The 26,096-nt window shown below is 38.6% G+C and overlaps 1 protein-coding gene across 1 annotated transcript; it reads left to right on the forward strand.

The window, feature by feature from the left end:
* The first annotated feature begins 125 nt into the window (after window positions 1-125).
* Window positions 126-25,861, forward strand: LOC134804096 (solute carrier family 35 member C2). The gene is made up of 7 exons (XM_063777024.1): window positions 126-459; window positions 8,860-9,010; window positions 10,000-10,136; window positions 22,456-22,708; window positions 23,988-24,154; window positions 25,029-25,142; window positions 25,657-25,861. The coding sequence occupies exons 1-7, from the start codon at window positions 274-276 to the stop codon at window positions 25,846-25,848; spliced, it is 1,200 nt and encodes a 399-aa protein (XP_063633094.1). The 5' UTR covers window positions 126-273; the 3' UTR covers window positions 25,849-25,861.
* The last annotated feature ends 235 nt before the right edge of the window (window positions 25,862-26,096 follow it).

The following is a 26,096-nucleotide window of genomic DNA, read 5'->3' on the forward strand; positions in this document are numbered from 1 at the left end:
GTAGTTGAAATAAAAATAAATAAAATACGCTTGCGCTCTCTAGTGCGCATGCGCTAATTTCATCGACAAGATATGTCGCAACAAGGTGGCAGCACTAGCATCCATCCATGTTTATCGCTCCGTCCCGTCATACGTGACGTTTCTATCCCATCGAACACAGGAAAAACGGAATAAAAAAATATACACAAAATTATTAAAGTTCCTGTACACTGCATTTAGTAGCTGCTATGCAGCTGAGTGAGTTTGGGATACCCGGACAGTCCTGCGCCCGCAATGCCAGGGGTAAAATATGAGCAGCTGTCAACTAAAGCTGAAGTCGAAGAAGATGTAGGTACAGCTAAACCTAAGAAGAAATGTTCCGAGGTCTGGTGCCAGAAGGGTCTGCTGTCCCTAGGGTTAATTCTCCTGTACTTCTCGCTGTCGATCGGATTGACTTTCTACCAGAGATGGCTATTGAAGGTGAGCACTCAGTATTATCTTGTTTCGTGTTTTTTTATCTGTTTACATCAAAATCGGTTGGACTAAAGCAAAGGGGGTGCACCGTGCAGCACGTAGAAAAAAAATCATCAGAGTGATGTTATTATGACACCTATTTTTCATGATATTATCGTACAGAATACACTGAAATAAGCATCTTACATGAAAAACTTTTCTCTAAAATCAAAAATGGCCGAGATATTTGACCCGGAAATTGAGAAAAATCTAGGACTTAGTAAAAATTACGATGGATGTTGTGTCATTATAACACCTATTTTTTATTGTGTCAATCGTAGAGAATATGGTAAAATAAGCATGTTTTGTATGAAAAACTTTTCTCTTAAATCAAAAATGACATAGTTGTTGGACTTTTTATAATGTAGGTATATTTTAATATTTGAAGCCAGTGGCAGCGAGCGAGCAAGACCTTCCTGGGCAGAGCCGACTTGGATATGGTTAAGTTAGAATACTAAGGCAGGAGCTTTGCTCCCGCCTTAGTCTTTGAGGTTATTTTTTTTTTCAACAACCCAAAAAACGTAATTACACAGCAACTTTCGGTTCAAATATCCCAACTTTCGTGTCAAATATCTTGGCCAATTTTGATTTTAGAGAAAAGTTATTCCTACAAAACATGCTTATTTTAGCGTATTGTCTACGATTACAAAATAAAAAATAGGTGTTATAATGACACATCCATCGTAAATTTGACTAAGTCCTAGATTTTTCTCAACTTTTGGATGAAGTATCTCGGCCATTTTCAATTTTAGAGAAAAGTTTTTTCTACAAAACATGCTTATTTTAGCGTTTTGATTGAAATTTTTCGAAGTCTTTTACAATTCCTATATATTTAGCACTGTTGGTCAAAAATTTTCTGTCTTTATCGTGCACCCCCTTTGCTTTAGTTAGGCGGACCAAAGCGCTTGTTAATCCATCCTGCTAAACTTATGAAAAATAAATATTATTTGTTAATGTTTTTCCTAAGTACATATTACTTGCCTATAAAATAAATAAGATTAAAAATAGCACATATAAAATAATCTTTAATAAGCTAATTTCCTATTAGTCAAATCAGCTTCTTTTTTTAGAACTGTAAAAATGATTTGCTAATGTGGAATTGATGGAATGATTTGTTAATATGCTGATATAGTTTTGTATGAAAAACTAAACAAACTATACCAACTGATGAAAAGGCGCAGTAAAAGGGTTAAAGAGATATTCCCCGTTGGATATGTGGATATTACATATCATTTCACAGAGGGGCATGCATTGTATGTAAAATTTGAGCTCCTGCCTGTACCTGCCTACGCCCATGGGTACGGAACCCTAAAAATGGCTGCAATGTAATGATGTGGTATATTTTTAGAATTGCCTCAAAAAGCCCTTTCATATAAATAGTACCACACACGATAGGTTTCAGAATTTTTTTTTTTTCAAAAAAAAACAATGACTCAGCACTCCCTTCCTAAGGGAAATTTTTTTAAGAACTGCGGGTCAATAATTTTTTTTTTGACCTCTAGTACGCGTGTGCCAAATGGCTAAACTTTACAGTCGCCCACACTGTTAACTGTACATCGGTGGACCTTATGCCTTTTGTAATAAGGTCCACTGATGTATAGCCAGGAGTGTTGCTGTGTGTACATCGATTTGCGGTTTTTCTTTGAAATTGGGGTCGTCGGCCAGTGGTTCCTAACCTGTATATAATATATATACAGGGTGGAAAGGCACGACGATCCTTTCCGGAAATGGGAGATAGTTTAGCCTAAGCTCTATATTTTCTCCATAGAAACTATGTTAATATGGGCAACCGTTTCTAAATTATGACCTTTTAAACATCCACGCAAAAAACTACTTTGTTCTAACCCTAACAGGTGACAGGGTCAATGAACTTACTTGTAAACAATCAGTATTCGACAGGAAATTATGCTAATTTGTTGCCATCTAACCATTTTTAGGTCTGCTTACAGCACGGTAAGAATCATTGCAGGATTTTCGCTTTCTTAGTGGTTCCACTTGTTCAATACTTGAATGAAATAGTTATGTTATTCCTTAATATTAATAATACTAACCACAACATTGTTTACAACGACAGTTCAAATGGTGACATTGACAACCACTCAAAAGTACGCAATCGTCTTATAAATATATCTGGTTTCCTTGACTGATAAAAAGGTTTTAGTTTCTTAACACGTTTCACAAAATTATTTTCGAATAATTGGAAACTATCTAAAATAATTAAAAATAACAAGTAGGTTGTGTTAGTTGCACCAAATGAACTTGCAAAAATTAAATACTAAGAATAAATCAAGAATAAATACTTCTTAAATACCTAACTAACAAACCTTCTTGCGTGGTAGGAAATAGACAGACCGTCTGATGTTTGAAATTAAATGTGCCACAAATTGCAAATTACGCGATAAAACCTAGTTCCAAAATGCCCTTGGGAGCCCGCGATTACCTAAATTTGCTTATGTTATACGGGGAGTGTAATTATAATGCCGCCGAGACGTTACGACGCTACAGACAAAGATATCCTCCACCACACCCAACTAGCCGTATGTCAATTTTACGGGCCATTGATCGCGTGGCAAATAATGAGCCCATAGTACCACGAACGGGCTAAAACGACCAACGGGGAGGAGGTGTAGTTCACATTGCACCAAGACTTGAAGAGCGAGTGCTGCGGTATTTCGAGCAAAATCCAAGGGCTAGTTCGAGGCAGGCAGCCCGACATTTCCGCCTAACTCATACCGCAGTACTCAAAATCTTGAAACGTGCACGTCTTCACCCTTACAGCATTCAGCGAGTTCAAGCTCTGCTGCCCATGGACTGCCCTGTACGAGCAGCATACTGCCGTTGGCTTTTAAATAAACTGGAGGAAGATCGCCTGTTCATCCGCCGCATTATTTGGAGCGATGAAAGTTTGTTTTCCCGTAACGGCATGTGGAATAGGCGAAATGAACATATGTATGCAGTAGAAAATCCGTTCGAATACCGACATTCGGGTCACCAATATCGGTGGTCCGTTAACGTCTGGGCTGCAATACACGGGGATACACTGATTGGACCTGTTTTTTTGCCTCCAACTTTGAACAGAGCTGGATACTTGGAACTGTTGAATACGGAGTTGCAGAATTACCTTGACGATTTACCAGTGGCCGAGCGTAGAGAAGTATGGTTCCAGCAAGATGGTGCACCGGCCCATTCTGTTAACGAAGTGCGGCTAGCCCTGAACGACGAATTCGGAGATAGATGGATCGGCCGGTTCGGACCGCATCGTTGGCCACCACGATCTCCGGATCTGACGCCTCTAGACTTTTTTCTTTGGGGGACTATCAAGGATATAGTGTACAAAACGGAGTGTGACAACGCCGAAGAAATGAGGCAAAGGTTAACCATTGCTTTCGCCAGCCTGCGCCGTAGAAACGTTCGAGAGCGAATATTAGCAAAGGTACACCGACATACTCGCGCACGGGCTGCAGCCTGCATTATTATGCACGGAGGCCACTTTGAACATAGAATGTGAATTTATTCAGTTGTAAATAAAGTAGTTATGATAATAACAACAACAACAACCTCTTTCATAATAAATATCTCTGGTTTCCTTGACTGATAAAAAGGTTTTAGTTTCTTAACACGTTTCACAAAATTATTTTCGAATAATTGGAAACTATTTAAAATAATAAAAAATTACATGTAGGTTGTGTTAGTTGCACCAAAGAGAATAAAGTCTATAGAGACGGATTGTCAAAGTAAATTATGTAGCCACTGTAAATTTACTGCCATCTTTCGACAGAACATAAAACTGTTAGAACGCCATTTGACTTTGATCTTTATTCTTTCAGTGATATGTGTTAACTTATTAAATATAATATTCACGCCATCTACTCGACTATAGGCCAAAGGTATGGTTCCATGTTTTCGAGCGATGGCGCCACAACCTTCAGCCTATGCTCGAGTAGATGGCGTGAATATTAAAATTTAAAAAGTTAACACATATCAGTTAAAGAATAAGGATCAAAGTCAAATGGCGTTCAAACAGGTTTAATCTTCTGTCGAAAGATGGCAGTAAATGAACTGTAGCTACATAATTTACCATGTCAGTAACTCTCTTCTTCAAATCCTCTTTGGTTGCACCAAATGAACTTGCAAAAATGAAATACTAAGAATAAATCAAGAATAAATACTTCTTCAATACCAAACTAACAAACCTTCTTGCGTGGTAGGAAATAGACAAGACGTCTGATGTTTGAAATTAAATTTTCATTGAACTATACTTATTGAATGTCATATTCTTCAAATAAAAATGTTAGATGCTCGTGGCTATTTAAATTTGTGGGGCTGTGTAAAAGATATGGTGTACCAAACCAAACGGAATGTGAAACTGCGGACGAAATGAGACAAAGGCTAATTGGTGCTTTCTGCGGAGGATAAATGACGAAGAGCATAGGTACACTATATCGCATGTGCATCGACATACTCGGGTACGGGCTGCGGCGGCGTTGTAATACACGGAGGTACATTTGAACACCGTATGTGAAAAGAAGATAGTATTAAATATTGGAAAAAAGTAATTATCTAAGAAAGTAATAAAATTGTTTGTAATATTTTTGCATGCATTTGATTTATTTGACATTTATGCGTCATTCATACATCATTGCGATACTGTCAACGATCGGAAAAAAGTGTAAAGTCCCGAGCTTTCCCGACGGAGATCCTTAATCTAGCCGTCATGTGCACATGCTATAGGGTTATCACCACAGTTAAAAAGTAGTATTTTTGCAATTTTTATTTTTTACTCAATTAACGATTCTTACCATTACCAATAGTCTCTGTATCACTTAAACGACCTAATACTTCCGGGAAGGATCGTCGTGCCTTTCCACCCTGTATATATGTATATATTTATTATATACACGTTTTATTTTTTATTACCATTGGGAGGAGGGGTAAAATCAGGTTCCCTAGTTAGTCATAGGGGTGACCAGACTGAAAAGGTTAGGAACCACTGACCTAGACAATAAATAAAAGTATAACATACCACAGATAATATTTATACAAACATTTTAGATCAATCGAAATATTATTGAGATTCATGTAAAAGCAAATTCATGTAATAAATGTGTACTAAATTTTATAATATTTTTATTTAACAAATCTTATAAACTATTATTAAAATTAAGTATACATTAAAAGTAATTAAATAAATAAATAAAACTTACCCACTTTAGGTCCCCCATTGTTAAAAAATGTGTAGGTACTTATATTAAAATTTAAAGTTTTAGTTAGTTTTAATTTGATATAAACAATAATAATCACGCAGATATTCTAAGAACATGATTTAGTCGGGTAAATAGAATATGTTATTAAAATCTATATGTACTTCTAACTCTATTGTTCCATTGGTTTATAAGCAAAACAGCTACTATCCTGGTACAGTACTTTTCTATTGTTATTCACACAATCTGCATTTCCGATTATCCTTCTAAGCACAATTATTTAAAATATGTATGTACCGACCTACAGCCAGCTGAGAAAGTGCATGGCCACTTCATGAATGAATTCCATTCATAATCAATGGCATTGCAACTTTGGTAAAAATAATTTATTTTGCTTCATTCCAGGAAGTTTTACTTGGTAATGAAATAGTCTTCTAAGGCAACAGCTTCCTTCTACTTTTGGAGGACAGAAAGTAGTAGATTTTTAAGTTGGCACAAGTTGGCCATTAATATAAATGCTAAAAACTAATTTCTTAACCCTTAAATGCATGATTATATCTTTTTGCCCGAAATTAATATATGTAAGTATCACATAATTGTTTGCCGATTCTAGGAAAAATAGTAAAAATATAACTTCGATTTTCACTGCGAAATCAGTGTTAGAAGTTGAATTGGGTAAATCATATTTATGTAAATATGTAATTTTCAGTAATAGATATATGATTTTTTTACTTCCATTAGAAAGGTACACTATTTGTAATATAATACCTATGATAAAGTTTTTAAATATAAAATAATTACAAACCCCGTTCAAAATCACATACTAAAAATTATCAACTTCTGGATTTTTACAAGGTTTCGGATTTTTCGTCTTAAAACGAATGTAATTTTTATAAATTATTAATATTGTGTAAATTTAACCCTTAAATCATCACAATACTACTTGACGTTTGGCATAAAGGTGCGTTTAAGAACGTAAGCCTTTTTTTTTAAATCTGAGCTGTCTAATGCTTTGTAGACATTTGGCAACACTATGCATTTAAGGGTTAAATAGTGCTATACATATCTAGAGTAATTGCGTCAGTTCACCGTCCAGTGCCTGTTTCCGTCCACTTGGCGTAGTTGCTACAGAATTGTGTATAATTTGAATATATGCCTATATATTCAAGAAATGCGTATAATTTCAATATATACCTGTATATTCAAATGATACGCAATTCTTTGTAGCCACTATGCCAATGCCAAGTGGACGGAAACAGCCACTGGTCGGTGAACTGACGCAATGACCCTATGCTCGACAGTAAAATTTCTATTAAGTCATTTTATGGCACAATTTTTTATTTTTCTTCAGATATTATCAAATATTTTTTCTCCTTGTTTTTTAAATTACATCAAAGTAATACATAATATATATAGTAAAAACATACCAACCTGCACATCGCTATATCAGGTCTTATAGACTTACTGATAAGGTGTTATCTTTATAACCATGCTTTGCAAGATACCTATCTTTGTATAAACCATTACAGGAGGTGTTTATTTATCTTTTGCAAACTATACATAAAAATACCTCTAAGTCCATAGGTACAGTCAACTGTAAAAATATGGATGCACAAATCATCTCAAAAATATGTCCCAGCTCTTATGTCAGCGAATTAAGAACTATGGGACATATTTTTGAATAAGTTGGCTACACCCATATTTTTACAGTTGACTGTACCATGAATTTCTTTTTCGTCCATCTGGACAGGCTAAAGCTCTAAGCCACACTGTCTTCTAATAAGTAGGTTTTTTAGTCTTTTCAGTAAGTTCAATCCGGTAAACGTCTTCAGTAAATACTATTCATATTAGGTCCATTCCGATATTAATGTCTTCAGTAGTTTTAAAGACCCATGAATTAAAAACATTGTTACCAATCACTAGCTATTTGTCTCAGTCTATTTTTGAAGTGAAAACTTCTTTAGCGGCGCTGTGCACTTTTTGAGGTGGGGAAAAAATGATAAACTCGAGACAGCGTAAGGCGTAACGCGTAAGGCGTCTCTCCTCTCTTTCTACCGCACGGCGAAAATGTATGCCTGAGCCTGCTGTTTCATGTAGGCGGCGCAGGGCGCTTGCGTGACTTATGTTATGTGTGACGGACAATGTCATTGTTTTTTGATTTAAATGCCATCTAGTGAGTTTCCCTCAAACTGGTATTAATATAACGGTAGTACCAGTAGTACTCACAGTGATGTGCTTAGGGGTTTCAAGTAATGCGACGATACAACGCTAGATGGCGTTAACCTCAATTATTCATAGTGCTGCAGACATTTTGCACTATATGGCCCTGTTATTAATATTTTGAGTTACAATGTCGTTGAGTTTTAACTTCTGCCGGCACTCCCGGAGTGCAACCCGTTGTTTTTTTTAAATATAATAATGGTACAGCGGCAGCTATCACGACAGTTGCCCAATGCAATAGTGTAGCAACAATTTACCTAGGTGCATTAATACAATGATTAAGAATTATAACATAATACATACATTTAAGTGTTAATGCCATGTGTATACATACTGCTGTTAAAATAGGTATTTACTATTATTACCTCCTTTACCTATTTGTAGACTAGGTACGTATCTAATCTATCTAATACCTTTAAACGAGCCATTCTTGTATATTTATTTAGGTATATGAAAGTTGATTGTAATCTGATTTTCCTAAATTGTGTAAATAACGTATTCTATAATCTGACGTGTACAGTGATTTGGTTTCGACTGTAATGCTGTATATTATGGTTCAAAATAAATAAATAAAAATGTATATATGTTACGGGTAATGTTAGAAGGTCGCTTAAATTTAAGTTTACCCGGGTATAACTAGTATTACCCAAGCCTTCTGGGTAAAGTCCGAAAATTGGGTTGGCAAACCCCATTATGAGTGAAGTACGGACCTATCGTTATCGCATGCGCATAATTATATAGTTGTCCCGCCGATGATGCCGACGGTCAATGCCGCTGTGCGAGCGGGACACCAATATAATTATGCGCTTGCGATAGAGACGAAATGGCGGGACAATGTACGAAATTCTTCTTGCTTAGCGTCCTTACTCTAGAAATAAGTAAATAACATTCCAAAGCTTTAAAAAAAATACAGAACCCAAATTGTCAACAAAACTTTCTTTCACAGGATTTCCGCTACCCCCTAACGGTGGTGATGTACCACTTGATAGTGAAATGGTGTCTGTCCGTCTGCGTCCGCTGCGCGCGTCACTTCATCACCGGCTCGAGCCAGCTGGTCCTACCATTCATGACGTGCTTACGCTCCGTGGCGCCCACAGGTACCTGACGCTACCCGCTGACAGTTGTACCTGATAGTGACGCGTCCGTGTGCGTCAGCTGTGCGCCACTTCATCACCGGCTTGCGGTCATGACGTGCTTACGCTCCGTGGCGCCCACAGGTACCTGACGCTACTCGCTGACAGTTGTACCTGATAGTGACGCGTCCGTGTGCGTCAGCTGCGCGCCACTTCATCACCGGCTTGCGGTCATGACGTGCTTACGCTCCGTGGCGCCCACAGGTACCTGACGCTACCTACTGACAGTTGTACCTGATAGTGACGTGTCCGTGTGCGTCAGCTGCGCGTTACTTCATCACCGGCTCGTGGTCATGACGTGCTTACGCTCCGTGGCGCCCACAGGTACCTGACGCTACCTGCTGACAGTTTTACCTGATAGTGACTGTTTTTTGACAAGTTTTCACAGACAATAAAGTATGAATCTGATGCATCAAGGCGGTTGGTTAACAAGGGCCTACCGAGAAACGCGAAAAACTAAATTTAGTTATCTGCCTTTTTATCGCTCGAATATGCAAGAGCTTAGAGAATATAACCAACGGAGACGCCATGTCTATAATTTTCGGTACAAAATAGTCTGCCGTTTTTTGCGGGGGAGGGGCACATCAAATGTATAGGTACGTCATGTCAGATAAACGTCAATCCATACATGTGGTTGACATGTGGTTGACCATTGGCCGCCTATTTTCGACAGAGGGGAACGCCAGTTAATGGCCACTCCGTTTGGTTATATTCTCTAAGTGCAAGAGTGATAGAGAGGTTAGATGACGAAATTTCGATTTTCTTGTTTGGCGGTAGACCCCCAGATTGTGATTGATTGTGGTAGTAGCGCCCCCTACGCAGAGTTTCGCGTAATATTCCCAATTGACTCGGTGAGTATTAGTATTATTTAGTTGCCAGAAAAGTACAGTCGGCGATAAAAGCTTGTAACAGACATGAAAATTTTGACAAATTCTTTTTTTATTATCTTCCAGGACTCGCAAGCGGCATAGACGTGGGATTCTCCAACTGGGGCCTGGAGCTGGTGACCATCTCGCTCTACACCATGACCAAGTCTACCACCATCATCTTCATACTCGGCTTCGCTATCTTACTCGGTCTAGAGAGGAAGGTTAGTTTTAAGGTTTCCGTACCCAAAGGGTAGAAACGGGATTCTATTACTAAGACTCCGCTGTCCGTCTGTCCGTCCGTCTGTCTGTCACCAGGCTGTAACTCATGAATCTCATGATCCGTGATAGCTAGACAGTTAAATTTTTCACAAATGATTTATTTCTCTTGCCGCTATGACAACAAATACTAAAAACAAAATAAAATAATTATTTAAGCGGGGCTCCCATACAACAAACGTGATTTTTTTGCCGTTTTTGCGTTATGTTACGGAACCCTTCATGCGCGAGTCCGACTCGCACTTGGCCGGTTTTTTTTTTAATCTCCGAAATATCTTTTTTCAGATGGGTATTAGAATTAATGTCGTAAGTTTAGCTATTGCACTCCGGATTATCCGGAGTTCGAAAATCAGGATTTTCCCCGCTATTATAGATCCGTTTTGGAATCTGGATTCTTAAAACAGATCTCTGCCATCTGGAGATGGTAATTAGTAGTAAATAATAATGTAATGGTAATAGTGGTAAATAGTATTGGAATAGGTACTCCCTAAAAATAAAGTAGAATTTCGATATTCAAGATTTTAATTAAACGTTTTACGACCACTTGCACCATTAACTAACCCGGGGTTAAACGGTTAATCCTGAAGTTACCGTGGTTACCAGTACAATTTGACACTGGGTTAACGGTTTGACCGGTTAACCCCGGGTTAGTAGGATGGTGCAAGTGGTGCTTAAAAATGTTAAGTTACAACCTTAACCAATGCTATATCGGGCCACTTATATAAATATATGAAAAGCGCCATCGACAATAAGGTCCCTTTTCATAGATAACGTCACATATGTACATATAGAATGTTTAACCGTGGCCGCTTTCGAATGAAAGGAGCGACTGGCATACGTTAACTCGTTGGGTGGACGACATCCGAAAGATTGCGGGTCACTTCTGGGGGAGATTAGCTCAGGACCGGAACAAGTGGCATACTATAAGAGAGCACAGCAGTGGGTGATAAAGGGCTGATATTAATATAGAAAATTAATGTAATAAAATCAAAACGCCCCCTGCCTGCAATACGGTCTCATCTCAAAATTTATGATTATTGGAGATTCAATCTTAATAGGGGATATTACTGCAATGTTCTGCTGCCAGAGTGCAGAGAGTGCAGCACTACCGACTCAGTAAATTCATAGACTAACTTATACATACTGTGCCTTAAACTGTTTATTGACAAGTTTTCACAGACAATAAAATATGACATTGATGCTTCAAGGCGGTTTGTTAACAAGGGCCTGCCGGTAAACGCGAAAATCGAAATTTAGTTATCTGCCTCTTTATCGCTCGAATATGCAAGAGGGATAGAGAGATTAGATAACGAAATTTCGATTTTCTTGTTTCGCGGTAGGCCATGTGATTGACGTGACGTGTGATGTGTCAATGTGGTTTGTTTACCGTCACAATGGTGCCACCTACTCAGAGCTTTGCCTAATATTCCCTATTAAAAATAATAAAGTTAATCCTTTAAACATTTTGGTGCTTAAAGGGCTGTAGTGATTGCAGGGCTGCAGGCACGAAACGATAATTTTGATATGTTGAGGGGTAAATTGAAAACATAATCGATTTGTTTTCATGTTTGTTACCTAGTAGTAAGGGCTTGTGCTAGGGGGAGGGGGAGTCACGAAAAAATCACGTTAGATCACGTTGGGTGAGGGGGGCTATAAGGAAACCTCACGTGTATTTTTCTACAGTGAACGAAACTAAGAAAAAAAACCTACCACGTGAGTAGATACTTTTCTCGGTTTCGTTAAACATAAATTTTCACTCTGCACTTCAAAATAGCGAGTCTATTTAACGAAAATAGAAAAATAGACAAGATTTTCTATATACATACAATACTATTTATCTTAAAATTAGGTCGAATAAAAACTTTCAAAAAAATACACGTGGGTTGTGTGGAGGGAGGGGGGTAGCAAAAAACCTCACCAAATATCACCAAGGGGGAGCGGGGGTCAAAAAGTAGCCAAAAACACCTTGCGTGATTTGTGCACAACCCCTAACAAATGATAATGGTAGTAATTAAAAAAAAAACATTTTTTGTTTTCGACAAAACCAAGATGACCGAGTACAATACCCGCTTCCTAGTTCCTTGCTTATATTACGCACCGAGACGAATTGTCAAGCGCCCTCATTTTTTTCTCCAATTGCGAATGTTTTTTTTCTAACAGGAAGTCGTTCGTTGTTTTTCTCGAACGCATTTTCCGGTATTCCGAGGTCATTAATTATCAGTATATTTATAACTGTGCATGTATCCTCCTGAGTTGCAACATATTTTACGAGTATATATATATTTATATTGATAATTGTGACGTTCTCACGCAAAAGGTACCACATTTTTAATAACAGAACTTCCGTGAGACACAGACATATTAAATATATTAAAAACGGGTAACGGGGGCCGTTTCTAATATATTTAATAGGTACCACATTGTTGCTTGCCACAAGGACGCTTGACATATTAATGATAATGACAGATAAAGATACGAGCGAATTAAATTTCGTCCTTATGGTAAGCGATAAAGTGGTACATATTGCTTGAGATCGTCAACTGGTTAATTTTTACAATGCTGCACGCGTAAATAATTAAATATAGGTACATAACAGGATAATTTTTCACAGATCGACCCAGTCCCACAGTAAGCTCGACACCTAAGTATTAACTACGTTGCTCTGTGAGCTGTAAGTAGACCTCGCGTTACGATAAGAAAATATAAAAGTGAAAAATTTAGTTCTTAATCAATCAATAAGGACCAGAGTTGGGCAAAAATTAACTTGAATAAGAATAAGAATAAAAACAGAAATTTTATTCTTATTCAAATCGAGTTGAATTAGAATAATTCTTGCACTAGTTATTTTAGAATAAAATTAAGTTGAATAAATCAGTTGACTTTTATTTTAAATGCGGAATAAAAAACAGAATAATTATTCTAGAAGTAGGACGAATAGTCCCTAAATAAGGTTTTATTCAATTAAAATGTTATTTAGAATTAAGTTAATTTTTGTAGTACAATCGGTTATATTTATTTTTGTAAGTTGATTTTCACCCTTCTATTTAAAAGTCGGATTGAATTGATATTTGTTACTTTAGTTTAGGTACAGTACACATTGAAGAGTTCCGCTATACACTATCTAGTTCTATCCTCCGATCAGGATGCTTAGCCAATATGCCAAACGTTAACGCTCCGTGGAGTTGCGTAGGTATAGTCTCTCTCTATCACTCTTACATATCAGTGCGATAGAGAGACAGATAGCGTTTCGTTATCGCAGCGCAAACGATCGGCATGTTGGCTACGCACTCAAGGTGCCTAGTCAAGATGACATTTTTTCTTTTTAATTTAATAACCAAATCATTAGGTAAAATTTAGCTGTTCTGGGGGCCTAGCCAAGATGCCAATCGCTTGTGCTCCGACAACGAAGCACTTCCTGTCTCTATCACTCTTACATATTAGTGCGATAGAAAGACAGAGATAGCGTTTCGTTCTCGTAGCGCAAACGATTGGCATGTTGGTTACGCACCTAAGGTGCCTAGCCAAGATGACATTTTTTGTTTTTAATTTAATAACCAAATCATTAGGCGCAATGTAGCTGTTCTGGAGGCCTAGCCAACATGCCAATCGTTTGCGCTACTACAACGAAACGGTGTCTCTCTATCGCACTAATATGTAAGAGTAATAGAGGCAGAAAGCGCTTCGTTGTCGGAGCGCAAACGATTGGCATATTGGCTAGGCCCCCAGAACAGCTAAATTGTACCCAAAGATTTGGTTATTAAATTAAAAACATAAATTGTCATCTTGGCTAGGCACCTTGGGTGCGTAGCCAACATGCCAATCGTTTGCGCTACGACAATGAAACGCTATCTCTGTCTCTCTATCGCACTAATATGTAAGAGTGATAGAGACGGAAAGCGCTTCGTTGTCGGAGAGCAAGCGATTGGCATGTTGGCTAGGCCCCCAGAACAGCTAAATTTACGTAATGATTTGGTTATTGAATTATAAACAAGAATTGGCATCTTGGCTAGGCATCTTGGGTGCGTAGCCAACATGCCAAACGTTTGCGCTACGACAGCGAAACGCTATCTCTGTCTCTCTATCCCACTAATATGTAAGAGTGATAGAGACAAAGCGCTTCGTTGTTGGAGCACAAGCGATTGGCATGTTGGCTAGGCCCCCAGAACTGCTAAATTTACCCAATGATTTGGTTATTAAATCAAAAACAATAATTGTCATCTTGGCTAGGCACCTTGGGTTCGTAGCCAACATGCCAATGGTTTGCGCTACGACAACAAAACGCTATCTCTGTCTCTCTCGCACTAATATGTAAGAGTGATAGAGACAGAAAGCGCTTCGTTGTCGGAGCGCAAGCGATTGGCATGTTGGCTAGGCCCCCAGAACAGCTAAATTTACCTAATGATTTGGTTATTAAATTAAAAACAAAAATTGGCATCTTGGCTAGGCACCTTGAGTGCGTAGCCAACATGCCAATGGTTTGCGCTACGACAACAAAACGCTATCTCTGGCTCTCTATCGCACTAATATGTAAGAGTGATAGAGACAGAAAGCGCTTCGTTGTCGGAGCGCAAGCGATTGGCATCTTGGCTAGGCCCCTAGACCAGCTAAATTTAACATAATGGTTTGGTTAGTAAATTAAAAATAATACGGTTACTGAAACTATGCGACAGTCAATTTGTAAGATTTTATTCCATAAAATGGGTATGAATTAGACAAGAAACTAACTACTATTACATCTACCTAACTATACGTAATTAGTACCTATACGGTACCCAGACCACATTTTTATTCGTGGAATATTATTTCGAATAATAATCATGATTATATTTATTTGATTAAGAATATGTTATTCTCATTCAATTTTTTCTAATACGAATTATTCCCGACCAAAATTATTTGAATATTTTTGACGGGAATAAAATCGAGATGATTTTATTCCGACAAATTCTTATTCAAATAATGATTTTATTCTTGAATGCCCAACACTGATAAGGACTGTATCGTTTATTATGGGTACAACTTTACTTAGCCGTTTTTTCTGGTATATATTTTTATTAAAAAATTACACATATAGTTTAATTAGTGCTTTAATAATAAGTAACATTTCGTCCTGGGAGATCACGTAAAGCATATGGTTTGGACAATATTTACCTAATCCTTCCGAGTAACTACAACGATTTTGGACAAATACTACAAGAAAATTTGCGGTTTGCGAACAAGACGAGATATTACAAAAAAAACGTACCTACTATGTAAACAGCAATTACATATGATTCGTAAAGCGAAACATCTGGGCATAGTCTAATCATTTCTTTTAGTTGGAAAAAAAGTTTTGGATCTGTGCATGGTGGCCTTTCAGAGAATATGGCATGTTACTTACGACAACCCCGACTTTGATATACAATATAACCATCATGGAGCGTTTCTATCGACCTGTTCTAGCCATGGTTCAACGCCATGAATGTCCGTTAGGCTTTGGATTTCGGTAGATTATTTTAGCTGTTTCCCTCATTTCGCTTGCGTCAGAAATTGACGGGAATCCAAAATGTTGCATAAAAAGTCGTTTTCATGTAAAAATAAAAATTCACCACATTTATTTTGTGGATGTTCAATTGAGCAATCATGAAAAGGACACTTTGATGGCATATTTTGGCAGCATATTAACCTTTTGTTTCTTTAAATCGTACCAAGGAATCGGTGAAATAGTCTCAAATTAAGCTCGATAGGCTTGTCCAAATTATATTTGCTAGACGGTATTAAAATCATCATAAAGTCCCTAAAATAAAATAAATGTAAAACCTTCTTATATCAGATATGGCTTAAAAATACCCCCAGATTATACCTTAAGAACATAGTAATACAAAATAATACACACGTCAACAGTTAGACCAGGTTTTATCTGTACCCATAATAAACGATACAGTCCTTAGTTCGTTGAGTCGTTATCACAGCCCATACAACCATTTCCAGTCGCCGTTACGACGCGGTGTTGACACATCTTGTGTCGACACCGTCTGTTTCGGTCACAATTCCAGTCGCAGAGTCGTCGCCGTGTCGACACAGTTACCAGAAATGGGGAAGGGTCGACACATGACACAAAGTGACATAAAGTGTGGTCGCCGTGTGCACACATTGTTTCGGGTTTGCGACTACTTTATGCCAAAATCATTCGTTCATTCGTTCATTTTGTTACTGTCAAATGGAAACTGTCAGATGGAAAAATACTTAAATAAAAATAAGTGACATTAATACGCCATCTCTAAAACGGAATACCAGACGTAATTATATATTGTTTGCATTTATATTACAATATGACTTAAATTATTATGGGGAATTAAACTGCTCGAGTGATTTGATAAACTAAGTGTAATATAATCAACGCGCCACCACATTGTTTTAGTTTAGCCGGAAATGAAATTGTTTACTTCTCAGTGCCTGTGTTCATAACTATATTATTTGAAGCATTTTTAGTACTTCGATGCGTATACTATACTTAAATAACAGAAATAACGCTTTACATACTACGAAACTTGTTAATTATGATGTATAAATATGGTTAAAGGCTGAGAAATATTGCAGTCACAAAGTAGTTGCAATGTTTCGACTTTGTGTCGACTCTGTGTTGACACATGACACGCGCTGTCAAAAGTAATAACAAAGTTACTGGTATGTTACTGGATTTGCAAAATGGCTCCTTGTGTTGATTTGTTTTCAGATAATCTCAAAGTGTAAAAATGCCGTGGTCAGAGATGGGCATTAATCGATTAACTGTTTATTCGACTAATTAATGGAATAAAAAAAGTTAATTCTCAAATTTTAATCGCGATTAGTTTAGTCGACCTAACATAGATTGAAATTGAATTAATCTGAATATTAATCGAATAAATTATCGATTAAATCTCGATTGAAAGTTGACAGGGGGCCATTTTTGTACGTAAAAATAATAGAAATGTCTTGCATGTAGATGGTAGCAAAAAACTTTGTCATAAAAGTCGAGATGGGTGTCGATATATAGGTTTTAGGGAGTGCCGATTTCGAAAATAATGACCATTTTGGAATCCGAAATGGCGGCCATGCACTGTGTCATAAAAGTCGTCATGGATGTCGTTTTATAGGTTTTAGGGGGCCCCAATTTTGAAAATGATGACCATTTTGGAATCCAAAATGGCGGCCATGCACTATGCCATAAGTCGTCATGGGTGTCGTTTTATAGGTTTTAGGGGGCGCAGATTTCGAAAATGATAACCATTTTGGATTCCAAGATGGCGGCCATGCACTATGTCATAAAAGTCGTCATGGATGTCGTTTTATAGGTTTTAGGGGGCCCCGATTTAGAAAATGATGACCATTTTGAAATCCAAAATGGCGGCCATGCACTATGTCATAAAAGTCGTCATGGGTGTCGTTTGATAGGTTTTGGGGGGCGCAGATTTAGAAAATGATAACCATTTTGGATTCCAAAATGGCGGCCATGCACTATGTCATAAAAGTCGTCATGGGTGTCGTTTTATAGGTTTTGGGGGGCGCAGATTTCGAAAATGATAACATTTTCAATTTAAAAATGGCGGCAATGCACTATGTCATAAAAGTCGTCATGGATATCGTTTTATAGGTTTTAGGGGGCGCAGATTTCGAAAATGATGACTATTTTGGATTCCAAGATGGCGGCCATGCACTATGTCATAAAAGTCGTCATGGATGTCGTTTTATAGGTTTTAGGGGGCGCAGATTTCGAAAATGATGACTATTTTGGATTCCACTTTTATGACAAAATACGTAGCCGCCATCTTGGATTATAAAATGATCATCGTTTTCGAATTCTGCACTCCCTAAAACCTATAAATCGACATCCGTGACGACGCAAGTTATCTTTATTTTCAGATCTAACAAATTGCTCCATAATACAAAGGACAAAAAAGAAGCGAGGAGGTAATGAAACAAGCAAAAATACAGATGATTCCTCGACGCAATTGGGTGATTCTTAAATTGTGTCCAGATTTTTTTTGTCATAAAAGTTTATATTTTTCACATATTACTCTCACAAGTTCCGTGACATTTCGACCTTGTAATTTTTTAAGTAAATGTTTTTGTTTATCTATGAGGATCTCACTAGAATAGTATAATCAAGGTATGTTTATATTTGATGAATGAAATAGTAACGCAAAAAAAAAATATATTTGTGTCTTATATTCCTGCCGAAGACTTTTATTTTACCTTTTCCTTCTACACAAGTTTGGCCAAGTAATACGAATTTAGGGCTCTCAATTTTATTTTGACTTCTACAACAGTAAAGCTACGAGGCCATGTTTGGTATCGTTTTCGTATAAATTCGCAGTACCAAATTTAGTTAAGGTATCACATTGACACCATTCCGAAGTAAAAACATATAAACTTATTAAAATACTTTCTTTTAAACTCCTCTTCACGCTTAAACTGCTGAACAGTTTTAATTTAAATTTGGTACACATATATTTTGAGTCCCGAGACAGGATATAATAAGTTATCTCAAAAATCATCCTTTCAAGGTGTGAAATGAGGTGTAGGGGGGAATTCAGAATTGACTTCTTGAAGTTAATACTGTTTAAGTTTAGGTTTGAAGTCATGTTTTTTCATCATTTTTAACTAAATCAAAGATGTAGACCATCCCAAATTTCATATAAATCGGTTCAGCGGTTATTGATTTCCCGTACAAATTTCCACGCCACTTTTCACACCTTCAAAAGATGATTTAGGTTATAAGATCTATCCTATGTCCTGTTCCGGGACGCAAACTATTTCTATACCAAATTTCAACGAAATCGGTTCAGCGGTTAAGCGTCAAGAAGAGTTTCAAAAAAACCGGCCAAGTGCGAGTCGGACTCGCGTATTAAGGGTTCCGTACATTAAGTCCGACTCGCGCTTGACTGCACATTTCTAATAGGTTTTCCTGTCATCTATAGGTAAAGAACTATTTTGTGTATTCAGACGGACATACATACAGACGCACGAGTGATCCTATAAGGGTTCCTTTTTTTCCTTTTGAGGTACGGAACCCTAAAAAGATTTATTTTTATTTTGAGGAATGGTGTCAATGTGATATCTTAAATGGATTCAGCACCCCAGATTTATACGAAAACGATACCAAACACGGCCTAGCACCTTCACTGATATAGATATATCAAGATAAAATTGAGAGCCCTAAATAAACTTTCAAGAGCGGATATCTCAAAAACTATTCAACATATCGAAAAAATTTACTAAATAAACTTGTAACAAATTAAATTAACTTTCATTTTGTATAAGTGGCCATGTCGCTGAGATGCATAGTTTCCGAGATATAATCGAAAAACGGGAAAATGGGACCTTCAAAGCCCCCTCTCTCCCCCCCCACCGCTCAAGGGCTACGGCCGGGGACTTTTGATATGTTCACCTCCTAACTTGTCAAACCGAGTTACGGAGTCAAAAATTGTGTTCCGAGCATTTCCCTCTACAACTTTTGGAGCATTCGTTGCCTGACCTAAGTAGCTTATTGAATTTCTTTAAAAACTTTTCTGTAAAAGGTTGACGGGTGTTGGGTGTTTATATGGTTTCGGTCGATTATTATCATTTGCATTGCCCATGATGACTTACTAGAATTACGAGCACACGAGACACTAATAGTAGTTTGACAAACCTTGGTTTTCAAGAGGTATTTTATATTGACATTTGCTGTCACAAATTTGCTGTCAGATTTAGTCGCAAACCGCACGCAAAGTGCACACAAATGTGTCGACACCTTGTTACGGAAAAGTGTAGACACGGCGACGACACTTTGTTTCGAAACAATTCTAGACACATTGTGTGGACTCTGTTACGACACATCTGACATTTAGTTACCACTTTGTGATTCTGCGACTGGAATGGTTATATGGGAGTGAACTCACAATGGTCTTAAGCGCCATAGACGCTATTGGCGCTTAACTCCTTAATACTAAATTCCGCATTTTGAAAAATTTCTCAAAACTAGATCGACGAAAAAAAAAACTATTTAACACGTTCACTGTCCGTGCCCCACGCAGCCGAGATCTATGAAACTTTCCATACAATAAAATTTAGACGGTTTGGTGCAACCGACCCTAAGTATTTAAATAGCAGCGGCGCTAGTGTGCAGTTGTGCACGTTGATGGGCTCATAAAGATTGATGTCTAGAGGCTCCATGGTCCATCATTTACATACAGGCTCCCAGTATTCCTTATCATACAAGGATGTAGTAAAAATAGGGTAAAAACAATTTACAAAAAAAAAATTAATTAGGTAAGTCCAACCAAAAGAGACTTGAAGGAACTGTCAGTGTCATAAGGACCATCATTCGTCGCGAGAGGTATAGTAAGAACTTACTCAGATCTTTAGGCTTAGTTTACAATAAACTGGCTAGTATTTTGAGTCCTGGGGACCGCCAGGAAAATTAAAATTTCGTTATCTATTTCTCAATCGCTCTTGCTTATTCGAGCGATAGAGACACATATAATGAAACTAGCGACCCGCCCCGGCTTCGCACGGGTAAACTTACTTAAACAAATTATACACCTAAACCTTCCTCAAGAATCACTCTACTGATAGGTGTAAACCACATGAAAATCCGTTCAGTAGTTTTTGAGTTTATCGCGAACATACAAACACACAGACAGACGCGGACGCAACGTGGACAGTCATCGCGCATTGTATCCCGACGCCAAAGGCGCGGCAGGAGACTTTGTTTTATAAGATGATGATGATGATGTTTTAGATTTTCTTTTTTCGCGGTATGGCCTCTTGAGTCAAGTTTGTTTTCGAGTTTTGTTGCGTGAGCAGCGTGACAATAGGACTTGAAGTCTATAATTAAGTACGCCGACGTCGCCGACCTTCATTTTAAACGTTATAAAACTTGTCCCAGAATAAAATGACGCATAATAATTTTTATAAAATCTTACACAACAGTTAAAAACCAACTCTTTTATGGTAAATTCTTGTTAGAAATTTAATAAACAAATGGTTTCAGTGTTTTGTTCCCCAAAAAGTTTTAACTCGTAATAAAAATTTCAGACAAGTCGAAGAATAAGTATACTTCAGTATGTTATGAATGCTAGCAAGATGTAAAAACAACAGTTTAGCGGAATGACATTTTACGAAATGGTTTGTACAACTTACAATTAAGTATATACAGAGAAATTCAGAATAATTTGTTTCTACTAGAAATGTGCCTTCACCAAACGTTTTAGATAAGTGGTATGGAAGTGGGACTCTTACTGATAATGACGATCGTTAGTGCTAGAAACCTGTAATTTGGTATGGATATATAAATCAATGAATCCGCCAAGGTGGCAAATAAAATCCGCCGCGGCCGGATCTCCGTCCGTATATCTAAGGTAGAAGCTTTATAACTTCTAATACATTACCTATAATAGCCTAGGTGCCTTTAATAATAGTCCAAGATCCCAGAGCCCCCAGTACTTATTTTCTCATGAATTACATGTATGGGATAAAGTAGTATTAGTATCCGTTTTTGGCTTTCGGCGTTGGTGAGATCATTTGTGTTTTCGCAGGTCCGAATTTTAACTTATTGTTTTCCCCCCACGTATATACCATTTCTAGGATGCTATTTGTGTTTAACTCCAGTTCAATTAAATCTTTTCCGTGACAAATTAATAGAATGTCGTCCGCATACGCTTGTATGTGGGTGTTGGTTCGTGATATTTGTTCCAGCAAGGTGTCGGTTATAGTGTTCCAGAAGATAGGTCCAAGGACAGATCCTTGGACACATCCTCTGGTTTGCGTTTTTGTTACGGTAGTATTTTTATTTTTATTTAGTATCCAAAGTTAACCATATGTCTACGCAGGATACTGGAGTTTTTCTGTCACATAGCCAGGAAGGAAGGTCATAATCTGGAACAACTCATAGTTACTGGCAAGGTTGATGGCAAACGACCTAGAGGCCGTAGCCCAAGAAGGTGGGCAGACCAAGTCCGTTCTACCCTGGACACCCAACTGCATGTCGCGCTTCACGATGCCAAAAACAGGCACAGATGGCGGGACACCGCCAAAGAGAAGCTGATTCCACGGGGATTTCACGACCCTCAGCAATGAGGAACACAACGTGACGAGAAGGATCCAAAGCCGCTTAGGGACGCATGGTGTGGATACAGAGCTCTGAACACTGGTCTTGACTAGTGCTTGGCCAATTTTTTTATAAAAACCCCCATTAGCGTACCCTTCTTGTTTGAAAAATACTATAAGTGATTGATTTAATTGTATTTTTTTATATTTCAGTCGTGGTCCCTAGTCGGCATAGTATTCATGATAGCCGTCGGCCTCATCATGTTTACGTACAAGGCCACCGCGTTCAATCTGCTCGGCTTCAACTTCCTGCTGGTGGCCTCGTTCGCCGGCGGCCTCCGGTGGACGTTCGCCCAGGTGCTGATGCAGCGAGCGAGACTAGGGCTCCATAACCCGGTGGACATGGTGTTCCATGTACAGCCGTGGATGTTTCTGTCGCTGCTGCCCTTCGCCCTGCTCTTCGAAGGTCAGTGTATTCCTCGGAAGAAGCTAGCATAGTTAATGATGCAGCGAGACTAGGGCTCCATAACCCGGTGGACATGGTGTTCCATGTGCAGCCGTGGATGTTCCTGTCTCTGCTGCCCTTCGCCCTGCTCTTCGAAGGTCAGTGTATTCCTCGGAAGAAGCTAGCATAGTTAATGATGCAGCGAGACTAGGGCTCCATAACCCGGTGGACATGGTGTTCCATGTGCAGCCGTGGATGTTCCTCTCTCTGCTGCCCTTCGCCCTGCTCTTCGAAGGTCAGTGTATTCCTCGGAAGAAGCTAGCATAGTTAATGATGCAGCGAGACTAGGGCTCCATAACCCGGTGGACATGGTGTTCCATGTGCAGCCGTGGATGTTCCTGTCTCTGCTGCCCTTCGCCCTGCTCTTCGAAGGTCAGTGTATTCCTCGGAAGAAGCTAGCATAGTTAATGATGCAGCGAGACTAGGGCTCCATAACCCGGTGGACATGGTGTTCCATGTGCAGCCGTGGATGTTCCTGTCTCTGCTGCCCTTCGCCCTGCTCTTCGAAGGTCAGTGTATTCCTCGGAAGAAGCTAGCATAGTTAATGATGCAGCGAGACTAGGGCTCCATAACCCGGTGGACATGGTGTTCCATGTACAACCATGGATGTTTCTGTCTCTGTTGCCCTTCGCCCTGCTCTTCGAAGGTCAGACAGAGTTAGACCAAGATATATGTCTGCAATGATTTTGATAGCACACAGTGCAAGTGTTATTTTAAAAGTCAAACTTCTATGAAATTATGACACATAAATAACACATGCACTGCGAGTGTTATCAAAATCGTTGCAGATTTCTCTTGGTGTAACTCTAACTTATACAATTGTCATTTGTTTTACTAGGGGGCAAATATGTTGTTAACTCCGTCGTCCTAATATTGAGCTAATACAAGCGAAATATTCCAAAATTGTAGCGGGTGGTTTGAAAAGTGGAATCTTGAGCTTTGCGAGGGGTTAAAGGGTTAAACAAACTTTGCTACCGAATGAATGAAACACAAAAATTTTCACCACACCAACGCGAGGTGAATACTAAATGTAAACTGAAATACATTACAAATTAAAAGAATAATTTATCTTTTACCATATTTTTATTACTTAAATGTTACTTTTCTAAACATTGTTTAAATATTTTTTTGTTGATTAAATAAAAGTAAACCAATGTAACCATCATTTAATTTCGAAACTCAAATGTGCATGATACGTGATGCCTGCTAAACAATGCTAACTTAATCTGATCAATTCCAGGTCTATCCTGTTTCGAGTACCTCCTATCCCTGCCGCAGGGGGCGCTAGTGCCGACGCTAGTAAAGGTGTCTGGGGGCGCCACTATCGCATTCCTCATGGAGATCTCAGAGTTCCTCGTGGTGACATACACTTCTAGCCTGACGCTGTCCATAGCCGGGATATTTAAGGTCAGCCTTACCATACTCCTCTGTTATAGGTGTACCTCCTGTCCATAGCCGGGATATTTAAGGTCAGTCTTACCATACTCCACTGTTATAGGTGTACCTACTGTCCATAGCCGGGATATTTAAGGCCAGTCGTACCATACTCCACTGTTATAGATGTACCTCCTATCCATAGCAGGGATATTTAAGGTCAGCCTTACCATACTCCACTGTTATAGGTGTACCTCCTGTCCATAGCCGGGATATTTAAGGTCAGTCTTACCATACTCCACTGTTATAGGTGTACCTACTGTCCATAGCCGGGATATTAAGGGTCAGTCTTACCATACTCCACTGTTATAGGTGTACCTCCTGTCCATAGCCGGGATATTTAAGGTCAGTCTTACCATACTCCACTGTTATAGGTGTACCTCCTGTCCATAGCCGGGATATTTAAGATAATCATAATCAGTATATTTCTCCAAAGCTCATCCGACATCCGATATCGGATCAGACAAAGTGAAATCGCTCTAAGGGTCTCTTGTCACTGGAGCATAGGCAGAGAGAATCATACTGTATCTTTCTCACGCTTGTATCGTCATCCCAAACATGTTTTACTTTATGTCCAAATGAGTATAAAACTGTCCGTTTTTCTTTTCAGATTAGAATTTTTATAACTATTTTCCTCCAAAATTAAATCTAATTAACTATACACTGAATTATAGTATTGCTTACATATTATTGTACCGCAGTATTAGATATCATAGCAACCATAGCATTTCGGAAGAAAAAGTTAATTACCACTATTTTTGAGGTTGGAAAAATCCTAATCTAAAAAAAACGGCGTATACCGCTACTGACAAAATCACCTACAAATGTATCTGAATCTTGTTTTCAGGAGATGTGCATTCTAGTCTTAGCGGTGGAGGTGAGCGGGGACCGACTGAGCGCGATCAACGTCGCCGGGCTCGGCGTGTGTCTCTTGGGCATCATCGGACACATTGTACATAAGGTGGACATTTTTTTTTGTTAGCCTAGTTAAGTGTCCCACTGCTGGGCAAAGGCCTCCCCTCGCTTCCTCCACTTGACCCTGTCGTTTGTAGTTTCCCGCCAGTCCGGATAAAATGCGTCCAAGTCGTCCCGCCATCTCCTTTTCGGTCTGCCTGCACTCCGGCCAGCACCATCAACATCTTAGGGTGGTGTTCCACCTGTCCAATATGTTTGTCCAATGTGCATTGCATCTCACTCTCATTAAGCTAAATGTGACGCAAGTACACATTCGACCAAGATATTGGAGATAGAATACCACCCTTACACAGATCAAACCTAGCCCCAAATTAAGCAAAGCTTGTACTATGGGTGCTAGGCGACGATATATATTTTTTTAACCACTGGCTACGCAAATCTTCTGCTTGCTCGGGTATAAATATTAGCATGCGGGGTTAAACAACAACTTGGCCCCAACAACACAAACAAATAAATATTAATTTGTTGACAAAGTTGTAAATAATGTAATTCTTTCACAGGTCCTCTTCATAAAATCCGTAACGGGCGCTGTGCCATTAGACGACGACTTTGAACCCGTCAACCGCTCCCGAACGCCCAAAGGCGGCGGCGAACCCCTCCTCGAGGCTAAGTGGACGCACCCGAGCGACGACAGCGATGTCGATGCTAACTTGGTACTGTTTGAGGTGCTGCAGAGACGAGATGGGAGGTAGGGAGCACTGTTAGGTGTGTTAGCTGTGGAAATTAAAAAAATATTGTGCAAGTTGGCCTCAAGGGATGTTACACAAGCCAATACAACGTTTGCAGAGACATAATATCACTGCAAATGTTGGTGTGACTTGTGAAAAAGCCCTTTGTGTGATAAAAATCTAAATACCTTTAAACGAGCAATTCTTCTTTATATATATATATATATATATATATATATATATATATATATATATATATATACATGTATATA

Source organism: Cydia splendana, chromosome Z, assembly GCF_910591565.1.
Source record: "Cydia splendana chromosome Z, ilCydSple1.2, whole genome shotgun sequence".
In the NCBI taxonomy this organism is placed as follows: domain Eukaryota; kingdom Metazoa; phylum Arthropoda; class Insecta; order Lepidoptera; family Tortricidae; genus Cydia; species Cydia splendana.